Here is a 20,316-nt window from a genome sequence, read left to right on the forward strand (position 1 = left end):
GGCGGCAGGATGGTGTATAGGGGATTGACTCTAAATTAACTATCCTGTGTGTGTTCAGGGTAATGAAGGAACATGTAACTCAGTGCAACATTGTGGCTCACTGATGTGTTTTCACTAGCTTTTAGACAACAAGGGAAGAAGTAAAGGATTAGGGATGTAACTGTTTTGGATACTTGGTGTCTTCACTCATGTCGTATTTTTTTCCATGTTTTTCACTGCGTCACTACAAATACCAGAATAACAGGAAATCAAAACATGCATTACAGTTTACATGCATTACCAAACCGACAATATTCATTGCTACCTTCTTTTGCATGACTTAATTCCCTTCTGTGCCTGTCTACCAGCTGCCCTTAAGGTTCAGTTAAACAGGTGAAATGTGTAGATAAATCAGTGTTTTATGGAGATGTGTCGAAAGAATTTTCCTCATGTTTGTGTTCGGTGTGTGCATCTGATATGTGTGTGTGTTTGTGTGTGCTTGTGTGTTTTGGACTCCAGTGGTGTTTGCCAGAAGGGCCCTGCAGGACAATGACCTTTAGACCTACTGCCCAGGAGCTATAGGACACTGTGTGTGTGAGTGCGTGTGTGCGTATATGTGTGCACGCATGGTAAGAAATGTCAGTTTTTCAACAACAGAATAGACACAAAACACGAGTAATTTTGTAAGTCTCAGAGAAATTGTTCACAATCTTGTCTAATTGACATATAATAAACCAAACACGGTCACTTCTAACTTCTCTAGCTGTGCGGCGTCAGCCTCAGGAAACATTTAATCTCAGGTCAGTTACAAAACCAACAACATGTGTGTGCTTATTAGTGTCTGTGTGTATGTGTGCGTGTAATGTGGCTGGTTGCCTTATGATGGCAGTGTTCATCCACCAAAACAACACACACCGACAGAGACCACGCACACACACACACACACACAAAACCACACACACACACACACACACACACACACGGGCACACACTATAAAAGGGTTGGGGGCACAAATGTCAATGTTTTAGCCAGGTAAAAATCCAAGACCTTTAACAAAACAAAAAGTGTGTTCACTGAGGCCATATCATAGTGTTCATAGATAACATGACGTGTCAGCTGGCTTTTTCCATAACTATCTTTGTCGTGGAGCAGACACTGTGTTCTGTTGACAGTTTTTGTGGGAAAGATTTGTGCTAGGACCAAACAGCTCTTGTAATTAATTAATAAATCTGAATTTACACACGTGTAGCTTTGGTATATACATGAACGCACATGCACTTGCTGCATGCATTTGACTTGTTTCACCTCCCATTCACAAACGCACACACACACACACACACACACACACACACACACACACACACACACACACACACACACACACACACACACACACACAGCGACATAGAGGGGCAGCATCACAGCTTTGACAGAAAAATCTTCCCTGAGGGTTTGTGTGTGTATGTGTGTGTGTGTGTGTGTGTGTGTGTGTGTGTGTGTGTGTGTGTCTCCCAGCTGCAGGTGTATTGTGTCTCTCGGTCAGTCAGGAGTCTCCACAGCTAATTATTGTTCTGTCTGTCTCTCTCACACAGTTCAGTTCAATTTTATGAGCTTCAACAGCATGAAGGTTAAAAAAATGTTTCCAATTGTAATAATAACAAATTCAAATTCCAAAAACAGTTATTTAACAGTGATAATAAAAACAAAATTGAGAAAACATCCAAAACTGAACATTGCCAGACACACAGAAACAAACATTAGAAAAACTGTCAAAAAATGTATCAAGTGTATCTCAAATTTAAATATTCATTATTTCCTGGACAGTAGTCGTTTAATGCAATGTTAAAGCAGTCGAAGCCAGAATGTAAATACGTAGCCTCTTGTCACTTTTGTCCTGTGACAATTCCCATAGAGTTTATTCAGATAAGATGTCTGTGTCCTCAACAGATAGCATTACTTTGGAATGGAAAGTTCGAATAAAAAACAGGAAAATATGGAGCCACAGATCTGAAAGATGTAGACAGTATTGTGTCTGATCTGCTGGGAAGTTCACTTTTAATTTACAGTAGTCTCAGGATTACAGTTTCAGCCCCAGTGTATTTGATACTACTATAAAAATATTTAAACACCACTACAGACCATAACAGATCTTTTGACAGAGGCCATGAGGCAAATATCATGGAACTGGCCAAACTGCAGACAGCCGACCAAAATGTTTAGACTTGCCAGAAATCCAACCAATTGTGCAAGAGCTGGATAATTGATTGTTCAGATAATTAATAAGGCGTCCTGACCCCTCAAATTGTACGTCAAACAACAAACACTCCTCCCTCCCTCAGTGAGAGTCAGACTCTAACAGGATCACAGTTGTCTGATTGCAGTCATCAGGTCATTAACATGCAAACAAACAGCACTGTCCTACATACAGCTCCATGCAGGTGTCTCTACTAATGCAATTCAAATCAAGCAATATGTTAGTATTGGTGGCAATTACAGCTACCTAATGGTGTGTGTGTGTGTGTGTGTGTGTGTGTGTGTGTGTGTGTGTGTGTGTGTGTGTGTGTGTGTGTGTGTGTGTGTGTGTGTGTGTGTGTGTGTGTGTGTGTGTGTGTGTGTGTGTGTGTGCGCGCGCGCGTGCATAGTCCTGCTTGGATTTTTGATTAAGGTCTCTAAAATGTGATTATATTAAGCTCCCACTAATCAGTAATCAGCAGGTAAACAGCGGGTAACAGAACTCTGTTCTATGTGAAAGGTGTCACTTGTAGTGAAAGCCACTTGTAGTTCTCCTCTTGCTCTGGAGGATCTTTGTCAAATCTGAGAAAATAATCCAGATGACGTCTGAGTGATGTCATCAGTTATAGGTTGTCTCAGTTTGGGATTGGAGGATACAAATGTATAACAGAAATCCTGTCTAACAAACCGGGAGCGTGGAGTTTAAAAGACATGAGTGTTTACCAGGCAGAGAAAACACGATTCAGCTGCAATTTGGGAAATGTAAATGGATTGATTGTGTATTACAGACTGAAAGTCAGAATATCTAAGCCTCTGCTGCGTACGTGTGGTCAATTATTTATGTCGCTCACAAGGTGCCCAATTTGTGAGTGCAATATTAGATCTTTGGAGCACCCCTTTTAAGATAATACACTGTTGAGTCCTGTCCCTGAGTAAGCTTTGCCTCAGGCTTAAATAGTCCATTTCAGAATGAGTGCAGATGACATTGTGAAGTGAATGATTTGAAAATTATTTTAGAGCCATCTGGTGCTGTTACCTTCCCACCCAACAGATGAAGTGAGCCAGTTTTCACCAGGCTTGTTTAATTTTTCTTATTTTTTTTCTACACATAGTGTTAGCTTGGCTGATTAATCAGCACAAATAGGATATAAGATGGGACGTTACACAAACTATTAATCAAACGACTATCGGCTTTTTCCTGCTCCAAACGGTTGTGTTCCCCTTAAAAAATCTGTCCCCCTCTACATAGTGCCTTTAATATGTGACTAGTCATAAGGAAGGACATATGGACTGTGACTGGTTGGTCAGGTGACAGATTGAATATGTGCCCAGAGGGAGCTCTGCCATCTGACTCTCATGAATCTTAATATTTTTTTCTCCAGGAACAAAGCACACTGTGGGCACAAACTGGGAAACGGTGACAGACAAACATTCATTACTGTTTCCTTTAAGTCTTATTTTTGAAATTTCTCCCTCTCTCCTCAAGGGCAACCTGCCAAAATACTCCCACAATGCTCTGGTGGTCCAGGCGATGAAGACCAACCTGACGGACCCTGACATGCATGTGCTGTTCTTTGACGTGGAGGCGGTAATCATCCAGCTGCTGACAGAGGAAGCCCAGAGACCCAACCCCACGCTGGTGTCTCCAGAGACGCTACAGAAGAGCCAGGCTGGGGCTGACAAGGGGGGGTCCTTCCTGGCCAACAAGATCTTCAAACAGGTCAGTAAACAGTATGTTTTATATGAAGATTATAAAACTTAGACAGTGTTATATTATGTCTGTTTGTGTGTATATTTTCAAGATTTTATTTAGTTTTTTTCTCTAATATTTATCCGATTTTGTCTGTTTTTTTTAATCTTATGTTACTAGGTGAAGGAGACAATGAAGGAGACCATCAAGGAGCACCTACTGGATGAGGATGAAGAGGAGGAGGAGGAGATGAGGAGGCGAGAGGAGAAGTCCAAGTCTCTGAGTCTGCTAGAGTACAATCTGACCATGGACACAGCCAAACTCTTCATGTCCTGCCTGCACGCCTGGGGTCTCAACGAACAGCTGGACGGCATCTGTCTGGAGCGACTGGGCATGCTCAGACCGCACTGCCCCATCTCCTTTGGCCTTATCTCCAGAGGAGGTCACATGTCCCTCATGCTGCCCACCTTCAAGGTACTTTCTATCACACACACACACACACACACACACACACACACACACACACACACACACACACACACACACACACACACACACACACACACACACACACACACAGCTGCTTCCTCCTCTCTATGATCACACTTTCAGACATACTGTTATACAATAAGACTGTAAGTATCATCACAGGTCCTTGGTTCATTTATCTGCCTCTGTTTTCCAGGAGTCCTTGCTGCGGCAGTTGTCCCTGGCGACAGGTCTGAAGCTGACTCTGACAGACATCGTGGGGAAGGGGACGTACGGCGTCTCGAGGGCTGTCACCACACAACACCTGCTGTCTGTAATCTCACTGGCCAACACTCTGATGGGCATGACCAACGCCACCTTCGTCGGAGAGCACATGAAGAAAGCACCAGCCAGGTACTGTTAAAACACACACACACACACACACACACACACACACACACACACACACACACACACACACACACACACACACACACACACACACGTGCAACATGTAAATATGCCTTTCAATCTATTTTTAAATTGAACCTCAACGGGATGATGATTTTGCGCTGTTTGGTGATATAATATGCGTATATAATATAGTGTAATAACATATAAGAGGTGTTAGTCAAGCTTGTTAAGTCTTCTGCCCCCAAGTTTCCAAATAAAGTTAAAGAATTAAACAAACTATATTTTATCTAAATCTAAAACCTTTCAGTTCTGATGTAATTGATGGTATAGCAGCTACAGTAACCTCTTGAAGAGCCGCCATGTTGCTTCTTTCGCTGGTCGTCAACCTGATAGGTTCAACGCCTGTGTTTGAGGCCACAAACGCATAGCTTGAAGCCTGGCTAGATGGATTTGCAAGCTCATATTATCACAGGATCTTACGTAAGAGGATCTGTATGTGAGAATACAAAGGTCCGAATCAGTTGGCCTGCGCATAAAATGGAGTTTACCCTTCAGCTTCAGAGTACAAAGCCCTTGTAGTGTCCGATTGAGATCATGTGTGAATAGAACAGGTAATTGTCCGGAATCTGACAGAAAGAGGGTGGGCACGTTCCTATCATGTGACTGATGCAAAACTGTAAGAATACTAATTTCCAAATTGCAGAGATGTCTAGATACATGCAGTATTGATATCGGCGCAAAAACAATCATCATTACGAATGTCAGTGGCCTCGTCTGCCATCTTCATTGTGCTGTAGACTAACCCTGCAATATCAGCAGCATACTTTTTGTGGTACGGTTCTGATACGTACAATCTCCTGTTGTGTGCTACATGTATTAAAGGACAACTCCCAACAATGGACTGGATTCTCCAGGCATCGCCCGGAGTTCAAGAGTGAAAATGACTTATGAAATCCGTCCACATTGCTTCAGAATGTTTGGAGCACTGCTCACCAAAATGGAGCCATGCATTTGATTTAAGCATAGACTTGTTCCTCAATGGGACTGATCATAGATCACCCAGACAATGTAACTTTTAGTAACATTTAGTTTAAATATTAGTGCATGCTTTGTCCACAGCATCTTAAAGATATCAAAAGAAGATTTAAACCCAAGCTAAAAATATCTGGATTCTCAAGGCAGGAAAACACGCCCCCATCCATCATCAGTGATTCTAGCTGAAAAACAAAATAACAACCCAAACAAGTGAGACCAGTCACTGAATTCAAAGCACAAAAATAAAGACACTGTTCACATACACAATGATACCAGCAGCACCTGAGTACAACTACTGTCAAGTCTCTGTGTGTGTGTGTGTGTGTGTGTGTGTGTGTGTGTGGCTGATTGTTTAGTCTGTCTGAGATCTCATTGTGCTGTGAAAGATTTAACACGGAGGTCGAGGTCCTGCTGCTGTAACACCAACACAACATTTCATCATTTCGTCAACCCAGCACAGAATAACCCTGCAGGGAGGGCGAGCAAGGAAGAGTCATAGCGGAAAACGCCAAGACTCGAAACGAGGGAGGGGGTGGGGGAGAATGTGTAAGGGAGAAATGTGGTGAAATGTTTTTTTTTAAAATTTTTTTATCAGCCTTCTATGATTTTCATTTCACCTGGTTTCAGTCTTTGTGTTTAATCATCTTTATTAAATCAACTGGCTAAACATGCAACAAAAATCTGTATTAACTGGCTCTTTAGTTTGGCATCTGTGTGGGTTCAACCTTTCAGTGCTGTCAAGTTAATTTTATACAGTAGCTTATAAGCCACTTAAACATCTCCTACGCTTGGTGAAATGCGTACAGGTTGGATAGGACTTTTGTAGTCTTCTGTGATTAGTGATTAACCGGATCTGAAGTCTATAATAAGAGCTGTGTTGTTAGAACCAAGGATCGTTATAAAGATCTTCCACTGAAATGTTACCTTTTTGGTAACAATACAAGAGCTGACGACTCTACACTAAACTATTTTTTGTGCATATGATGTTGGTGTATGATGTTGATCCAGGTGTTTTTTTCCAACATCAGACTTACTGTGTGTACAAATGGCTTCTTCTTCTCATAGTAAGCTTGTCTCTGTTTGCCTGAATTTGACAAATCAGTTCACAGCTGAATTCTCTCAACCCCTTCCTTACCATGATGAAATGGGCAAGACTCTGTTGTACATTGACCCCCTCACAAAGAATAACTGGACTGTGGCTTAGTTTGTCCCTCACACTCGGCAATCTATACCATGCCTAAGCACGTTTGACCCCCAAAGTCCAAATATATTGGAATGAAAGATTCTAGCCGAGTTTGAGGGTGTAGTTGGGAGAAGTTTAAGGCCGAATCTCGTCAAAACCAGTCTCAAGTCGAATCTTATTTGCAAATCCAATCCAATTTACATCATTTATGAGTTGATAAAGTCCAAGTCAAGTTCCAAGTCTTGTCAAAGCCAGTCTCAAGTCAAGTCAGAAGATGTTGTTCTCAAATCCTTGAGGATAAGTCTATAAGGACAAGTCAAGCCACAAGTAATGTCCAGTCTAGTGTCCTTAAAGCCAGTTCCAGGTCAAGTCTGAAAGTCTAAAAGCCAGTTTAAAAACAATGTAGTCCAAGTCAAGTCTTAAGTCAGTTAAAGTCAGGTCTATTTGAACTCTCAGGTCACAGAGACAGGTCCCAAGTAGAATCTCAAGGCTTTTCAAAGAGAGCCTCAAGTCAAATCTGATGTCCTTGAAGGCAAATTCCACATGAAGGCTCAAGTCCTTGACAACAATTCCAATTCAAGTCTAAAGTCAATCTAGACCAGTTCAAATCAAGTCTCAAGTCTTGCCAAAGTCAGTCTCAAGTCATTTAGCCCAAGTCTAACCCTTAAGTTTTCATGAACAAGTTTTCAGGTCTATAGCCATCATTTTACTGCCTTAACATCTCAGGACACCTCTGAGGACAGTAACAAATACCATGCAACCTAATTCAGACTCCTTTCAACAATGGTCACAACTATATTTCCTGTGTTTAAAGCAGGCCAACAATAAAACCATGGCTGTTTCCGCCTATTGTGGAAGTTCTCATCTTGTGCTGTTGTCATTGATTTGACCAGTCAGAAATGATGAAAAACCTGTGTTGCAACTTAATCAAAACCTAACTGGCCAGAGATGTACGGAGGTGATAAACAGGAAATGGCAGCAAGAATATCAAAAACAAAGAGCACCACAGCAGCAGGACAGAAAACACAGCAAAGCCTGAAAAACTTTTCAAAGCTATTTATTACTTTCTGACAAAGAACTCCTCCTCCATGGTATGTCCAGATCAGAGAAGCTGATTGCTCAGCTACAGAAGGAAGCTGAAGACTTCTTTTGAAAACTCAAACAAGGATCTTCTCTCGAGCTTCCTCCACTTTGACACACCAAACCTGTTGCTGTAAATATTTGAACATGTTTGGGTTTTTGGCTTTTTCATGTGCTCTATCTTACATTTATGAAAGCTTCCTCACTGTGTGGCGAAGTTTGAAAAGAAGTGCTCCTGAACTTGTAGTTTTTTTTAGTATTTCATCACAACATCCAAGACACCCCCTTCACCAAGCTGTGGCTGAGGACTTGAGCCTGTCTGTGGAAGAAGCCCTTCAGGACCTCCCTTTGGGGAACTGACCAGGACAATAATAATAAACATGAAAAACACTAAACTCACTAGATTTACTGGGCAAGAAACAAGCTAGCCCTCGTCTATAGAAATAGCTACTTATTGTGCAAATCATATTGAGCTCCTTCTTCGCCAGGACATTATTATTGTGGAGTATGTCCACGTTAGCCAGCTTAACAAGAGGCAACACATCTTTCTCTCTCTGGTTTGGGAAGATTTAGCTGTTTTACGGTTCGACGAGGCCTCACTCTGAACAGAGGTCATGCTCAATGTTTACTTAAGTGAAGATGAAGAGCTGTGTGGAGTAACTTTTTTCCTCCTCCATAGAATTATATTTAGTATTTACAGTAGCTGCACTGTGTGCTTGCAAAGCAGGTGAGGACAGTTTCAGATTGAAGATAAATTGAAGATGGGACACATTTACAGACTCATAATCTACACAAGCCAATATGGGTTGATTTTCATTTTCCAATAAATAGTACATCAGTACAGTACAGTACATCATCCGTCTGCCCTATAGGTTCCATGTTAATCCGTTAAGTTTGACTTGCCAAATACCATCCAATTGTGAGGTGCATTTAAACGCTGCAGAATTTCGAAGTGAGATTTATTTTCTTTGGTTTGAACTGAATCAACTAATGTGGATGGATTTAGATGGATTTAGATTTTATTTAGATAACAGCCCTAAACCCCATTTCTCGGCTTGTACACATGTTACACATGCAGATGCAAAAAGCAGCACTCTGATAACAACATGAGCTGCACTGTCAATCCACATACTGAATTTATTTAGCTCGATAAAGTCTGATATCAAATGTAATTCACATCCACACATGGAGTCTGAGGAGTAAAATAAGGTTTGGTGGCCAAAACTCAACTACAGTTTCATGTAAGAATGATTTTTTAAAAGTGTATTAAATTATTTCTGTTCTTATGCTGTTGTTGCAGACTGTGGTTTAGTTTGTGCAGTATTTTGCATCCAGTGCAGTTCAGCAAGAAAACACTGTCTGTGGAGTTTTAAACTGAACTTTTAAAGATACCTTCTCAACTCAGACTCCTGAAGCCAGCTTCAACTGAACTTGAAATATTCTTTCTAGGCGTAAGCCATTTCACCTTTATCTGTATCAATGTTCGTACTCAGACTGGACGAGCTCAAACCTGTGGTTGGGACTAACTGGAAGTTAATGAATTAAAGCCTGAAATTAATAGGTTTATAGGTTTAATAGGTTTATCACCAGTTGCTTTAATTATTATTTATTAAAATTATTTACAGAATGTTGTTGGAATTGAGCTTCAGATTAATGTTTTTTAAACACAAGAGTAGGAGTGAGACTATTTACACAACAAGTTCTTTATGAAAAATTAGGGTTTTTTCTTCATGAGGAGAATGGATATCAACACGTTTTATTTGGATGATACTCATACAAAAGTACATTTTCTGTACCCAGTACATGTTTCAGCCAAGCTCAACCCTGATTTGTCTGCCTTCTCTTACATTAGAGTCATTTAGGAACGGATCACCCTAGGGTCAGATCATACAGGCAAAACTGCCACCACCAATGACTCTTTTAATATAAATACAGCATGGCATGTGGCTCGAAAATGAGTGAACCTGTTCTCTAATCAGATTAATTGTTATAATTGTTTTTACTGAAATTTGTGGGGTAAAAACTTTGTGCCTTTTGAGTGAGACCGTGTATTTCTTTGTGTTTTTGTGTGCCACAGAGACATAAAGGTGTGTGTGTAAGTGAGTGAGTGAGTGAGAGAGGTTGTCAGTGTGTTTTTTGTGTGATATAGTGAATGGCAGTGAGAGCAGGTGTGTGAGTCGGGTGGGGGTGCGGGGGGCATGCAGGTGCACATATTCTTGTGCTCTGTTGTATGGAATAGTTTTCACTGGAAGTTCTCTGTAGAATAAAATAATTTTGTGTGTGTGTGTTGGCATTTTATAAAGAAAACACAACTGAATATTTTTTAAACAGAAAAGCCAGAGATATAACAGAATGAGACTTTGTTTTTTGCCAACTTTATTCAAAAAAATCAATTCATTCAAACATTCGTTCCTAGGTTAATAAAATTTAAGATTCCCCCGTATTGTGTCCTAGGAACAATAATCGTGTCTGTGGTTCGGTGTATTCCAGCTTTGTTCCTATTTAAACAGTGGTTTGAACAGCTCATTGTTTGGAGTATTCTGACCATTGAAGCGTTCAGCAAACCTCAAATCTTTTAAAATCTCCAACAAAAAAGTTGTATCAGCCACAGAAGCAACATCACCTAATGTTACCGCCATGTGAGGCAAACGTGCAGAAAAAATATATTTATGTCAAATTGAGATGAACAATCAGATTAAGTGTTTACATGGTTATTATGTGCCAATATTTTCCTATTGAACAGATATCAAAGGTTTACTCCACTCCTCTTGATGTGATTGAAAAATTCATTCGGATCAGCCCGGATCAGATCACTCTCTTTATTGAGATGGTTACATGAAGCATGCTAGTGGAAGTTTAAGGTCCAAGTAAATATAGCTCTAGAAACAAATGATTACCATAAAAAAAAATCCCAACTACGCTTCCCTCTCTGTCAGTGATGCTTGGCAAGGTCAATTTATCTGGTAATTGGAGGGGCTACAGTTACCTTTATGACATGACTGTATTGTTGGAATTGAATGTCGTGGAAATGAACATTGTCCTGAATTTACCATGGACCATTTACCATTTACCAATGGATGAGAATCCATTAACATAGTCACCACTCTGCTGCTCTCAGTTTCTCTTTTTAACATAAATGATGTTCTCATTCACTAAATAAATCCAATAGCTTTTCCTTCTGTGTTTTGTGACTGATGATAAATATATAATATATATATTTATATATATATATATATATATATATATATATATATATATATATATTCAAATGTGAACATTAACTTCTCTTAAGTCATTGTCAATACAGCACTTTACTAATGTTTAATGCTAAATTTAACTTGTGTTTTAATCTGAAATGTATAACTGCAGCTTTGTTTATTTATTCATGGTACCTATTCACTGTATTATCCACAGTATTTGTATTATTGCATTTATTGTGTTCAGTATATTTTATTCTATTCTAAAGCCTGACCAGGGACAAAGACTGCAAATTAGCTGAAGCTAGACGTCTTATATGCATCACATTTTCCCATTTTCTGTGGCAATGTTGTATGTATCATCCCTGTTAAATAAACTAAAATTAAATAAATAAAATAAATAAATAAATACATAAAAATCAAAAATCAAAAGACTACAAGAAAAGGGGCATATAAAACCCACAAATAGAGCAATATTAAGCACTTAAAATGGATTAAAAAAATGAAGAATCCCAAGAACGATCAAAGTCATTAATTGACTGCTAACAATTCGTAACCCGACCCTCTTGTCGCTTCTCAAAACTTCAATGCAGTAGATTTTTAGGCACTTCTAACTGCTAATGCTAGAGCTGTGTGGCAGTGATTTGTAGCCTGGCAACTGTTATCGATCACTCCATTGATTGTTGTATTGGATGTGTTTGTGTGTCTCTGAGAGTCAGACGCCTCCAGTCTGTTCAGACTCAGGATTGTGTCCTCCACCCAAAATTCAATAGGCTGGAGCCTGAGAACAAACACATGCATGCACACACGCACGCACGCACGCACGCACGCACTCACGCACAAACACACACACACACAGGCACACACACACGCACCGAGTTACCTACGACTGTGTGTGTGTGTGTGTGTGTGTGTGTGTGTGTGTGTGTGTGTGTGTGTAAGATTCAAGCTGTTGATTTCAGGAAACCGAAATAAAAACATTAGTTTGTGTGGACCCCTGGTTTTAGGTATGTATGTGTTTCTGTGACTGACTTTTTTTTTGTATTATGGTGTGTCTGTGTGTGTTTGTTGGCCCTCCTCTCTCCTCCTTGCTCCTTTTTAATATTTCATGCCTCCTCTTTGTGATCCTCCTCCAGGCCTCCCAGACCAGGAGGAACCCCGGAGACTCCTCGCAGGACGCCGGCTGGCCCCCCTCAGCCTTCCAACCCGGCGCTACAGGCCCAGATCAAACAAGGTAACTACAAAAGGAGGGGGCACTGGCTTCACACACCCCCAGGGCCCTGCGGGGAGGGTGGGAGGGAGGAGGGGTGGGGGTTTGATAATGCAGCCCACCGGCAATAAAACCCACAGAGAGTTCAAGAAAAAAAACAGAAATATCACAGGAGGAAGCTGCTGCTGTTTCCTCGGTCAGCAGGTCTTTAAAGGGATGCTCTGTTGTTTGTGACATGAAGGTGGAGTTGTTGTAACTACAGACCTCTGACTGCACTCACATGGAGTCATGGCGTTCTGTACCTTTCTGAGTGGAACTTAATGGAATTCTTTGGTGGAGAGGCTGATTCATAGTTGCCACAAATTCAGAGATTCATACTGGAAAAGTATTGAGACTGTCCACACAAAAAACAACAACATTATGTTCTGTTGAAATGTCTAAAGTAACATATATTTCTACTTACTTGACAAGAGCATGTGTAGATGTGTGATTTATAACAGTGTCAGGAAAAAGGAGTACAGCAATGTACGACTAAATATTTAATATTTTAAATATTTTATTTTTAATATTTCCATGAACGCAGTAATGTACTGTAACACATATCGTGGCACATTTAATCAGCAAAACTAAAAACTGTAGTTATAAATTTTCCATTGAGAAGTTACTCCTTTGAAGTTTATCAGCTGTTCATCGTGCACAAATGCGCATGTTAATGTAGAGATACACATACCATTTCTGCTGCTGGAGGATCGCTGCAGGTAATGTCATTAATATTTTCCTCATTAAGGACGTATTTCTCCCCTCTCATCCCACCTGTTATTAATCAGAATGATACTTTTTATGAGTATTGCGCACACACAGAGGACGTGCCTTCTCCTCCTCAGTTAAATATCAGTTTATTTTTTCATATGCAGTCAAACAGAGTTGTTGATGGGACAGATGATTGTGAAATGGCGGGGCAGAGGGTTCAGCAGCCGAGGATCACATCCCTGTCCCTCAGTGAAGATGAGTGCTACTGGTTAATATGTGTCAGATCCTGGCACACCTGGCTCTTTAACGGAATGGGAGACGACACTCAGATTGGTTTGATTTATGTTCCACCCAAACCACACCCATGACTAATTGAGAGTCTACATACCACCTCTTTGCGCTGCACTTTGTGCCCAGATTATCCGCTGTTTAACTAGCAAAATGGATTTGGACACGCCCCAACGTGCTAGCGTGTGGCGCTTTAGATCAAGCGCCATAGACCGTCTAAATAGGGCCCTGGGTGTTTATTCCTCCAGAAGGTCTGGCTCTGCACTCGACTCTCTCCTGTAGAGCCGGTCAGCTCTGAGCAGCTACAACACTTGGGAAATGTCCTTGGTTTTGTTTTGATGGAGAGACTAGCAGCAGAAATTACATATTGTGCGTTAAACCATGACCGTAATCTTTCTCTAACCGTAACCAAGTAGTAACCAAACATTAATCATGGCCATGGCAGATCAGAAAACAGTCAGAATTGTGACATTTAAGGACAGTGACAAGGTGGTCCTGATGAAAGGGCCCCCAGATTAGAAATCATTCATATTGGAAGGCAGTGACAAATGACTTGTTTTGTCCTTTTAGTGAGGAGAACTTTCTAGAAGTATTATAGTATGAATATTTCCAGTATGAACCACAGGAAATAGATTTGATTTCCTCCAATCATCAGCACAGTCAGACATTCCTAAAACCAAGGCAACAGATTGCCCCAATCTTGAGGAGGCGCACATCCTGCTCCATAGGTATGGCGTAAGCCCTAAAACCCACAACCATAAATAAAGCTTTGACTGAGACAACAAGAGAGAGATGGATGAAGCAAACATCTGTAGAAACAGAAAGAAAAATACAAGTGATACAAATAAAGAAACAGGAGAATTTCACTCTGTAAAGGTGGAGAAAAGGAGAAGTTGAGTCTTTCTTTGCAGAGAAAAACCTGCTATAGTTCACTGTAGGGGATGTTTTAACCAGCCGTCACCATCTGCCTACCACACACACACACACACACACACACACACACACACACACACACACACACACACACACACCAGGTTACCTACCACACTACAACAAGCTCAATACCTCCAATACACACCAAAAATCAGGTCTATGTGAATACAGACACTGCACACACAGACACTGCACACACACACACACACACACACACACACACACACACACACACACACACACACACACACACACACAGACACACACACACACACACACACACACACAGACACTGCACACACACACATATGCCATGGGTGGCACCCTCGGGTGTTGGGGGATAGGCGGGGTTTTAGTGCTATTGTCACGCCTTAATGGAGGCCAAGCGTGACAAGCGTGTGGACTTATTCACGCCACACGCCTATTCCCCACCATTCAGGGGGAACGCTCGGCCGTGACCTCTGCTCAGCCAGCTACTCCAGCCTGGTGTGTGTGTGTTTGTGTGTGCGTGCGTGCGTGTGTCAGAGGCTTTGTGAAGGGGAGCCCTCTTAACCCTGCTCACCGTCTCCTTTCACATGGAAATAAATGAGGAGGCCCCTCTAATATACTTCAGCATTTACAGTGAGCTGAACAGAGAGAAAGGTGTCTGAATACAATTTAACTGACTAACAACACCTTACAGTTACTGATTTACGATTATGTCCGCAGTAATGCAGAGAAGTTATCAAGAAACATCTTTATTTCTCTAATCCATGGCCCTCTTAACAAAAACTGTTACTTCCTCAAATGGATGGGAACAAAGGGTGATTCCTTGGTTCTAATTTCTGTATCTTCCTCTATCATGTATCTCATACATAATTACATTCAGATTTGGCACAGAAATGATGGACAAAACAATGAAGATAACTCACTCAAGTTTTAATAAAACAAAATTATCCTTAAATAGTCTAAGGATGGCCAGAGAAAACACAACTTTCTGATCAGGCTGATGTATTTAAAAAAGTTTTCTTCCCCCCCCCCCAAATGCTAGTTATTCCCATGTTCCAGCTTCTCAGTTGTATAAAATCAACATATTGCTGTGCCTTATATAATATTAAACTGGATATCTCTTTGGTTTTGGACTGTAAGTTGAAAAACGAACAACAGGAGTCAATTTTAAGATGTCTCCATCAGGTTTTGCACATTCTTTTTGCATTTTACTAGCCAATTAATTGAAAAAGCAGTCAGCAGGTTATCGATAATGAAAATAATCTTTAGTTGCAGCTCTCAACATTCACTGCATGTCGGTGGCCTTGGATTGTCTTTGACATGTTTTAGTATATACAAATTACTGAATTCTCAAGTTAGAAATATATATTAGAGTATCATCTGCATATATAATTATTTTTATGATGTTAGTACCAACATCCTTGCCTGTTATAGAGGGTGCTGTCCTGCAAGGCCTCAGCCATTGTTCCAGGACCTAAAGTAGATGATTCCTTATAGCAGAGACAAAAATATACTTAACCTCTTCATACAGCAGAATTTAATTTGACATTTAGATTTTTTCTGCACCAAGGCAGCAAACTGCTGTTGACTGCACTTAACCATCTTCTCTGTCTATCTTTCTAATTTCTGTCTCAACTACTTTCTGTTTCTCTGCCTTTCTTTCTCTTTCTGTCTCTTCATCTTCACACTGTTTTTCACTGCATGGCTTCAGCCTGCTGCCTAAAAAACCTGCTCCACAAACATGCTCTCTCCTCAGTGTTTTTTTCAGTGTACTGTCATTCAATCTGTCCTTTGTATTAATGCACATCTTTCTTTCACTATTTCTCTCGTTTCTTGCTTTCCTCTTTTCTTTACCACCACTTGATATAATGTTGCTGCACCTGTTCTCTCTGTTGTGTCTGTGCTACATGTTTTCTCTGTGGTATGTGTACTATTTTGACAGTTTTTAAATGTGTACCTGTTCCATGTAGCTGCTTAGCTGGTTTTGTGTGAACAGTATTACTGTGTATAATAGGGGTGGGTAAAAAAAAAATGGATTCACATAAGAATCTTGATTTCTATCTCCTACGATTCAGAATCGATTCATAAATGTCAAAAATCAATCTAAGTGTTCATAACATGATGGTTATGGAAGGAAAAAGCGTAACTCAACTACGAGGGCAGCGCTGCACTCAGGCAATTTACTGTGTGCCCATGCTCGGGATATCTTGAAGTTCATCTTCAAATAAGGCAGCAGTTACAAGTGTTTATTAAATGACTGAATAATTATCTTTGCAAGATGAACATTAAGCAGGCCATGTGTTTGTGATTAATTTTCATGCCATCATGAGACATTATGATTTAACGTTAATGGATGGTCTTGTTTGTTACCGCTGACCACTGCTGGTCAGCAGTGACAAACAAGACCACCTGACAACTGCTAACAAGCTAATAAACACACACTGCCGCTTTTAACACGTTAAACAAACTGTGGTAAAGAAAATATCTCTGCTCAGCCTTTTTTACCTTAAAAACCTTGCTTCTGCTCAGCATTGTGTACAGCGATGGCCTGCCCAGACCTAACAGTGCAGCAGAGAGGCTGTTCTCACTGCTGGACTTACAACGGCAATAATAGAGCGGAGCACACCCCCTTATTTTGTTATTCACATACAGGCATGACTGTTAAATGCTTAAAAAATTAATTAAATTATTAATTAATGCAGTTAACTTTTTTGAAATAAAAAAGCGGCAGATTATTTATCTTAATTTCCAGTTGTGTTTCATATTGTATTGCAGCAGATTAAGGACCCCAGTGAATGGTTTAGCATACAGAGAATCTTTGAATTGCAAATCGATTCTGAATCGAACCAGACACCCAAGAATCTGAATCTGAATCCAGTCGAATCATGAGATTGCTAAAGATTCACACCCCTAGTGTATAACTATATTGAAATGTAAATGTCATCAGTTTTTGAACATTATGTTAAAGACATGATTTATTTTTATGAGAAAAGCTGGGCTTTGCCAAATACCCTTAATGGCATTTTGAAAATGTAAATGTTCAAATATGAAACAACTTGATCATTTGTTCTCCACAGTATAAAGGTTTCAGGTCTCTGGCCCTTGCACAAAAGAACGTAACATCTGTATTATTAATACAGTTTGAATCAGCACTAGGGATGTCACGATTACAGTTTTCCTTAGTACGATTATTGTCAGAGAATTTATCACGATATTACGATAATCACGATTATTATGCGTTGATTGATTTCACAACTCTATTCATATGTAAAATCACATGAACACTCCTTGAAGGTCTTAAAGTTTCCTTTATTTCTATCTTTTGATGCCAACACAACAAAAATATATAGCAACAAAGTCAAGTAACCAAACAAGAGCTTTGTTTGGGCTGTAATGACTTATGTTGACTGTCAAAATATAATTATATTACTAATTATATGACCCAATATTTGTATTTGTATATTTAAGTATATATTTATATAGGACCAATCATTAATCCCCCAGGAGAATTGTTTAAATTATTTAAGTCATCAATTGTCATCTATACCAAATGTTTAAGTTTATTTTTAATCGTTTTAATCATTTGTCTAATTTTATGTGGCCACATATAAAACTTATCTATTATTTTGGTTAATTTATTTTATGTTTAAATTACAATGACATAAACAAATTAGTAAAACATGAAACGGACTGGAAGCACAAGTGTACAAGCACTGGATCGAGCTGGAAGCACAAGCCCAACGTTTACGCACAGATGGGAGAAAGCAAAAGGAGGTAATGCTAAATGTTCACTGACTGAGTGAGGACCTTGACTACATGGCGTTTTCTTCTACAGGTCACTGCACACTGACACTGAGACTGTCCGACGACAAAAAAAAAAGCGATCGACCTCACGCTGCACTGAAAGGCGAACCCCTGTCGTACTCGTACACAATTAAGTGCAAATGACACGCTAACATTTAATTTCCTACCAATTCAATGCAACGTTAGGAAAACATTGACGTATTTTAATGTTACTGCGTATTTACCTTTATTTTGGCAAACAAAGTCGGGTGGTTGTCCCGCAGGTGGTGAAACATATTAGATGTGTTTCCTCCTTTGACTGCAATTTTTTTATAACATGATTTACATGCTGGCAAGCCGTCCTCAAAAACGACACCCTGGTCATTTTTCCTGTATCCAAAATATTCCCACACGGCTGACTTAACACATTTGGTCGGGGAGAATAACTCTTCTGCCATTTTCCCCACAGGCACGCCTCTCTTCTGCAACTTGCAGGGACCAAAACAAAGCAACACACGCAGGCGCGGCAACACGTGGGTGTTGCGTAACTTTGTTTTCGTTCCGTTTGAGTTGCCCTTAACTATGGTTCCAGCATAATATTTTCTGACGGTATTCAGGAAACGTTACGATCAATTAATCGTCGTGCTTAATACCGCAATTAATTGTGAAATCGAGTAATCGTGACATCCCTAATCAGCACATTATATTTTTACCTTCAGGTAGATTATTTTATGGATATGTTGGTCATCCTTTTTGAAACAAGTTTTATGTTCTTGATAAAATAGTTCCCAGTGAATACAGTTTGATGAAATGCTAGGGCCACAGTCTGAAACCTTTGTGTTCTGGTCCTGGACTTTTGTCAGCTTTCGTTTGTATGGGTGTTATTGGTCCAAACTAACAGCAGATTTTTCACCTCTTTACCAAGTGCTTGCTGGGATATTAAGTGTCATCTTGATTTAAATTTAAATTTATGTGCCTTTTATGAACACTTCTCTCCACAGAGGAAGACTTCCTCTCTGCTTCGGGTTTATTCCCCTTTCATGTCTTTTTCCTTAAAAAAATAAAAATGTTTTTTTGTGGCTTTTGTGTTTATAAGTTTATCTCTTACTTGCTAATGTCATGACAATCATTTGCTTAAATGTTTTCTTTCCTAAAAAAAATGTAGCTTTTACTCCTTTGTAAATTTTCTTTTTTGGTTTCATAAAAAGTAGTTGCAGCCATATTTGATTTACTGGGAAAAAACTGTCCAGAAGATGTTTGCCAAGATGAAGACTAAAACAGTTTAAAGATGACATATTTAAAATTTAATAATTTTGGGCAAAAGAGTTGGGCAGACTGGGAGAAAGTCCACATTATTCATTTATTTACTAGATTGGTCTGTGTTAGCCTATCAGAGTCTCAGAATCTGAATCCTTAAATCTATTAATTTATGTATAATTTACACAAGTCCTATTAGCTGTGTCGAGTTAGACTTGGATTAAATGGATTGACAAACATCCATTTGCTGGAATCCTTTGATTTGGACTTTATGCAACTTATCTACCCACCTAGTCCTGCAGCCCACTGTCCGTGGGATTTATGTTTATTGGACAATTTAGCACCTCACAAAATATGTCCACTGCCAACATTCAGTGCTAAAGCAATGTGTTGTTTATGCATAAGGGTGTAAAATAAGGATGTGTATGATTTTGTAGCTTGCCAAACTTTCATCTGGGAACAATTATTTTTTGACTATAACTACAGGAAGTACAATCTTATCCATATTTCAATAATGGTTTATTTACCATAACCACTATTTTTCCTTAACTTTAACCATTCCCTATATTTTTTTATGATATTGAAAAAAGCTTTAAAAGCTTTGTTTAATATTAGATTTTGCATTTAATGTAGTCTTGGGTTTTTCAGAATGGTCATTGTTTTGGTTTGGTCCAGAGCTTATTTTGCCATATTTTTTAATCCTTTTTTCCAAAGATACTTTAAATGTACCCATGTTTTGCTTATTGTGTTTGACCAGTTATGTAAAGCCAATTTTTATTATTATTTCATTTTATCTTTATTTTTTTCTCTCCATCTAATGGCTTTACT

The 20,316-nt window shown here is 39.6% G+C and overlaps 1 protein-coding gene across 2 annotated transcripts in view; it reads left to right on the forward strand.

Annotated features, from left to right (window-relative positions):
- Positions 1 to 20,316, forward strand: part of wdr7 (WD repeat domain 7) — a 126,267-nt gene that overhangs the window by 29,451 nt on the left and 76,500 nt on the right. For both annotated transcript variants that reach the window (XM_073477943.1, XM_073477944.1), the window contains exons 16-19: positions 3,699 to 3,932; positions 4,083 to 4,376; positions 4,588 to 4,784; positions 12,416 to 12,513. In XM_073477943.1, the coding sequence (XP_073334044.1) occupies positions 3,699 to 3,932; positions 4,083 to 4,376; positions 4,588 to 4,784; positions 12,416 to 12,513 (823 nt within the window). The remainder of the gene's footprint in view (positions 1 to 3,698; positions 3,933 to 4,082; positions 4,377 to 4,587; positions 4,785 to 12,415; positions 12,514 to 20,316) is intronic.

Source organism: Pagrus major, chromosome 12 (genome assembly GCF_040436345.1).
Source record: "Pagrus major chromosome 12, Pma_NU_1.0".
NCBI lineage: Eukaryota > Metazoa > Chordata > Actinopteri > Spariformes > Sparidae > Pagrus > Pagrus major.